The sequence below is a fragment of the Trachemys scripta genome, chromosome 6 (genome assembly GCF_013100865.1).
Source record: "Trachemys scripta elegans isolate TJP31775 chromosome 6, CAS_Tse_1.0, whole genome shotgun sequence".
Taxonomy (NCBI): domain Eukaryota; kingdom Metazoa; phylum Chordata; order Testudines; family Emydidae; genus Trachemys; species Trachemys scripta.
Window position 1 is genome coordinate 116491358 of NC_048303.1, and position 6112 is coordinate 116497469.

The 6112-nt window shown below is 43.3% G+C and overlaps 1 protein-coding gene across 2 annotated transcripts in view; it reads right to left on the bottom strand.

Moving 5' to 3' along the window:
* Positions 1 to 2197, bottom strand: part of LOC117878784 (paralemmin-2-like) — a 171731-nt gene extending 169534 nt beyond the window's left edge. The window contains exon 1 of one of the 2 annotated variants that reach the window (XM_034773245.1): positions 1820 to 2197. In XM_034773245.1, coding sequence (XP_034629136.1) covers positions 1820 to 1864 — 45 coding nt within the window. In that variant the 5' untranslated portion in view covers positions 1865 to 2197. The remainder of the gene's footprint in view (positions 1 to 1819) is intronic. The other variant, XM_034773244.1, reaches the window with a different exon arrangement.
* Positions 2198 to 6112: the final 3915 nt, after the last annotated feature.

The window sequence follows — 6112 nt, forward strand, 5'->3', positions numbered from 1 at the left end:
TACCAAATGATCAGGTAAAGATTTTACTCCCACTTTGTAGAGGTGCAAATGATGGTACAAAGTGCCGGGCAATGGAAAGAACCTGGCTTAAAGTGTTGGGTTGATGCTATTCTTAGGCGCATCCTTTCTTATGTACAGTACCACCCATTACTGGGAGCATGGAAACTGGTTAGCCATGAATAATTCAATGATGGAATGAAGCAGCAGTAATATATTCCCCAGCCCTTTTTTTGTTTGAAGACAAAGAAGGTTTTTTAAGATTCTCATATATAATTGCAATACATTTTGGAGCAAGGCAGTGTTAATTCTTCAAGTTTGGCAGCACAAAGATGCCAAGAAGAATATGTTCGTGGGGAATCTGAGAATTAACCCTTTAATGGCCTATTAATACTTTGATTAGAGGAATTGTTAATGCCTATACCTGGAGAATAGTTTGGCCAAGTATTTCTTTTTTTTAAATCAGCTACTTCTCTCTGTTAAAACTTTCCAGACTTTACCCCATAATATCTCCCCCCTCTCCCTTAAATGAAAACATTTGATCTTTTCCAGGAAACATTTTAGAGGAACAAGTATTTAGTTTCTAATATTTCTGGTTATTTTAAATATACACGTGCCTATTAGCCGATTAACGGACCTAAGAAAAACAACTTGGTACTGCAGCAGCAGCAGCCACCATTCCTCTGTCTACAAAGGAAATGTATAACCCGGCTGTGGCAGCTAGAGTAAAACACAACATCTGTTGATCATTGGCAACACGCTGGCAGGGGCTCCTAAAATCTAAGCAGGCTCAGTCGGTTTGTGCCTCTTCATTTCAGACCTGAAACCTACAGCCGTCTGCACAGATTGCACCAGCCGACTCCACAGATTTGCTGAATTAGCATGTCGACCATCCCACCCCACCAAAAAACTCAACTGGGTGTCATATTGAACAAGGGCAAGGTTATGTGGGCTTAGCGGGTGGACAGAAGCCATGGAAATGTGGCGCTTTTGATATCATTGATTCGCTTTCATAATAACGACCTGATGTCTTCCATTGTAAGCACAATTATATTTTTGAAACGCTGGGGCCGAATCCTCAGCTGCTCTCATTGGCTGTCGCTCCACTGAAGTCAAATGGCACGATGCCCATTGGCATCAGCTTAGACTCTAGCTCGCGATGTGTCTGATTTTAATACCAAGGAGGAAAATAAAAGTTTAGGCGAAAATGGGTCACAATTCTGCCCTAACTTTGCCCCGGCAGGCCCCCGGCATAGGTCATTGGAGAATTTCGCTGAAGGCATTTGGCATTAAGATGTGGCGTTCTAGTTTAATACCAGTAGAAAAGCTAGTTAAAATGATTAGCGATCACCTGCCTTCATCACTTGATTGTTTGCTTTTTTAAAAAATAAGAATTATTTTCTTCAGTAAAAGCCACCCTGCGCTTGAGCCCTCTAGTTTAACTTCTTAGTCTGCTTAGCTAATGCTCCAACAGCAGGATAATATTTTTTAAAGCAAAGTACTGATGCTGTCCTCCAACCACCTCCCTCCTCCTGTTCTTCCCTTTCATCTGTCTTAAAAGCATGCCACCATGTATTCCTGGGTCTAGCACATGTCAGGATGAGAGAGCATCCGAACTCTCCTCATTGCCAGTGAAATCATATACAAACAACCTTTCATCGGTTGTTTGATAAGGAGGAAAAGGGAGAACTCCATGCTGAAAACTTCTCCAAAACGACACTGTCTAAATGCTGCCCAGCTACTGTGCTGGAATCCTTGGACCTCATCAACTCACAGCTCCCTATTCACAGACAAAAGAGCAAGTAAAATGAAACTGACTTACTGCTATGGCTTGCAGCCTTTCCTTGTGCAATTCTGCCTCCGCCATCCTGGAGAAAAGGACACAGAGGGAAGAAAGAAAAGAAAAAAAAAAAAAAGCGCTGCAGTCACCAAGGGAAGCGGAGTTACACCCCAGAGTATTTGCAAAGAAAGCTGTGCTCTTTTGCAGGAGTCAACCACTTTGGGAGGCACTGCAGACTGGCTTACGAGAGGATCATTTTAGAAACTGGACCAGTGCCTGCCTGCCTGCCTCCCAGCTGTACTGCTAACTGCATTGCATTGCTGCTTCTGTGCGCTGTTGCTGTCACACAAGCCATGTATGTGCTCCAGAAGCAGCTGAGTACAGGGATCGCTCGCATGGCTATAATTTTTTCCCCTGACGTCTCAGCTCATTTGCTCCTCCTATGGAGTGTTGGGTCATGACAGGAGCTCAACATCAATAGCGTGCATAGTAATCAGAACCTGCCTGAATGCAGCAGAGGCAGCTGTATGGCAGCATGCCCTTAAAACAGGAACTCTGGGGCGAGGGGGATAGAAGCAGCTATTCAGGAGTTAGGCACAGCAAACCTAAGGTCTAAAGTGGTTTGGCTCGAGAAAAGGAGATTGTTTGAGTGACTAGAGAGAAACAATACATGGGTAGACTATCAGAGTATAGCACGCGAGTTTGTGGCTGCCGTTATAATATGGCCTGTTTAAGGAGATGCCAAAGAGGTGGCCCTTCAGGAGCATGTCTCAGAGGGTAGGGAATATGGTGAAGCCCACATACTGTATATACAGATCGCACACAGAACCACTATGTTAAAGAAAGTTAAGGTTGAGAAGTCAAGCACTCAAAAGTGGGGGACAAAGTATGGGATAATGTATTTGATGACTGTATCATAATGCATATGGCTCCAGGAGACTAAATTAAGATTGTGAAGGCAACCTTAATTCGCGCAATTCCTAATTTTTGCATACTTGGCTTTGCAACCATTCAACAGAGGAAATTACACACATGTAAAATAAAACTAAGTTTTGCTGTTGTTGTTTTTTTAAAGAAAATCAAATGAAGAAATGGAAATTCCATTGCGTGGCATCAATACTGCGGCTCCCTCTCCCCCTCCCAGCCCCCCATCAGCAGGCCACAGACCTCTGCCACTTGAACAAATGGAGTAACTGATAGCCTCAGTAAGTTGGCATCATCTACGTGGACCAGCATCAGAGAGGAATGAGACGTATATTTTGCCCCTGAGTTTCACATATATTTGCTGACAGCAGAGGAATTCTGAGACGTAAACAAAACAAAAATTCAGCTTGGGGCAAACAATCTGCGTGGAAAATTTCAGCCCAAACCATTAAAATCTTGCAAAGTGAAAAGCAGATGAAAACAGGTTCTTATAATGGGAAATGTCAGCCAGCCTTAAGCCTAGGCCGTGCTACCAGCTCTGCCTATGGTAGATCAGCGCTTTGAGCTGGGGTGTGATTTCCAGCTCAGGTGGACATACACTTGCTACCTCTGATTAAGGTAGCGCACTAAAAATAGAAAGTAGCCGTGGCAACTCAACCAGTGGGAAAGGTTATCTGCCTCGAGTATGTGCCCGTCTGAGACCCTGGGCACGTACTCAGGGCAGGAAGCCTGCTTGCTAGTCCACTAATGCTGCCACAGCTACAGTCCAATTTTAGTGCACTAGCTCAATGAAAGCAATCATGAGAATGTCTTCCCGAGCCGGGAATCAACCCCCTCCAGCTTGAAATGTAGATATACACTCAATCACATTTAAGGGCATGTCTGCACATGCGTCTCGGGTCTGCACGTATTTTCTTTTGAGGACTTACAACCTGAAATAACAAAAATAGGCAACAGAGCAGGTGCCTCCATTTTTGGGTGACCAACTAGCTTAATGATTAGAAGAGCTGAGCACCTCAAGCACAGTGACAACTCAGGGTGCTCAAAACCTCTGAAATCACCCCTAAGACGTACTCAGAGGCAGGCAAATTTCATGGCCACTGTTGAAATTGTGCCTGCTCACTGCACGTGACAAGGTGCACCTGGCTTTCAGAAAACATAGCAGAGGCCGTAGCATGTACACATTGTGCTTCAGGATTAAATCTTCCTTATTAGAAAGAACATCTAGAACAACACAGTAAACAGAAGAATGACTTTTTGCTGAGGAGTAGCTCTATGAAATATAGCCCTTCAGATGGGAAAATGCACTGAACATGAGATACTCTTGGTAACTTTTATATCCAACGGGCAAGGTTTTACTGCCCTCTCCCTTAAAAGCAAACATGATTTACCTACAGAGATTACCTTTCAAACAGGTGACAGACACTTGATGGGGAATCAGTCAGTAATTCCAGTTTAATATGGGACTTGTTCCTGTTCAAACAATCTTTGCTATTAAGCACATCTCGGGATCTTAGAAAATTCAGTCTTTTTTTTAATTCTTCAAACCCTTTTAGCATCTTGTTTTTCTCCAGAATCTCATCCTCAATGGCACAATATGGGCCCCCACAGGTATCTGACAATACTACCGTCTGTTTCGCAATACCCTGTCATGCTGCAGACAGATATATGTCTATCTTCCCACTGATGCACAGGGAAGGTACGTGGGTAACTCCTGTTAACCTTACTGAGAGTAATGTGATTAAATCTTTTCCACCACCACCGCTGAATTTTGATGGCAAGCTTAGCCCCCAGGGAAGAATTCTCCTGTCAGTTATACCCAGTGAAGCCAATGGAGTTCACTCAGGTCAGCTGGGTGTGGAATTTGAGAAATCAGATCTTCATGCACATGAAGCCTTGCAATGGGACAGAGTCAAATTAGACTGCAAAAATATACCACAGGAAGCTCTCCTTCCCTTATAATCCCAATTCAGCAAAGCACTTAAGCACTTATTTAAGTGCATTAAAATTAATGGTGTTTATGTGCTTTGATGAGTCAAGGCCTTCTTAACATCATCACCATGGCAAATCCCAAAGAGGCATAACCTTCTTGCAGATCGGGCACCACCTGCACCTATCTCTAGCTACCTCCTTAAGCCCCATGTTCAATTTTATTTAACTGACTGAGAGAGATAGGCAGACAGTCTGTCTTGGGGTAAGCACCCTACAAAAATAAATGTTACCAACAAGAAAAGCAAACAAGTATTTATTTGCGCTTTTATATATATGGAAACTTTAAGGTCATTTTAATAGCTGGATGAGTCTCTGCACAGACTCACAGAAGGTTTGAATTAATAATTCGCTGGACCTTATTTTAGTCATTGAAGTTCTCATGTGAGCAGTGGCCATCAGTGTACAGGGACTGAGGTATCCTTTTGTTTTACACTATCCCACTATCTGCAGCAGCAACCACATCAAATATATCATCCTAATTTGCAGCAACAGTATTGCTCTGCCTCTGGCAGATTCTGCCAGTCAGAGAGTCAGGCACAAACTGACTCGCAAGCTAGAGAACCCCACCCTCTTCTGTTATGAAATGACAATCTTCATTACCCTCATTGCTGTGATAATATTCCTTATTGCACCTTTTCACTCGCGTCCAATCTCAGATCTCATCACCCACAGCAAAGCATGATAACTGCAGCTCAGTCACTGATTTGTTAAGTACTCTGCTGTAGCATTTTTAGCCTCTGTTCCATAAAACCGCATCCCATATATGTGGGGGGAGAGGGGGTTCAGTGGGGGGAAGTGAACAGTAGCGATTGCTGGAGTGACCCTGATCTAAGAGGAATGTGCTGCGGTATTATATACCCAGACAGCAAGCTCCCTCTAAACTGCAAGAGTGATAACCAAGAGGTATGTGCATGTCACAAAATAAGATATGCCCTAATGAGATTTCTATGAATTCTTGGATGCCCCTGAGTCCAAGTCGGATGATCTCTGCCTGATTAAGTCTTGCGAGAGAACTAATTAAAGTTGCTGATCAGAGTTTATTTAAATAGAGGAGAAGACAAAATTGCTTGCAAACACAAGAGCAGTGATGACAAGGAGGACAGGAAGGGGAAGAAGAAAAGACTGAATCAGCAAAGAAATAAGGCAGTGTTGATTCTGGTCAGGTCTTCCACTGATGTGGTTTTTCAGAGTCTCACATGGAAGCTTTCCACCTTCACATTCTTTCCAGGCATAAATGTATCTAGAGCAAGAGGGGGAGATGTCCTCAACTAAACCAGATAACACAGACAGCATTTTGATCATGAATATGCTATCAAGTTTGGGTTGTTCTGCTCCACTGCTGGAACCAACAGAGTTCCTTTTGCACATTGTTGTGCACAAGCATAGGGAACAACAGAGGAAATAGTAACACTTCAAAAG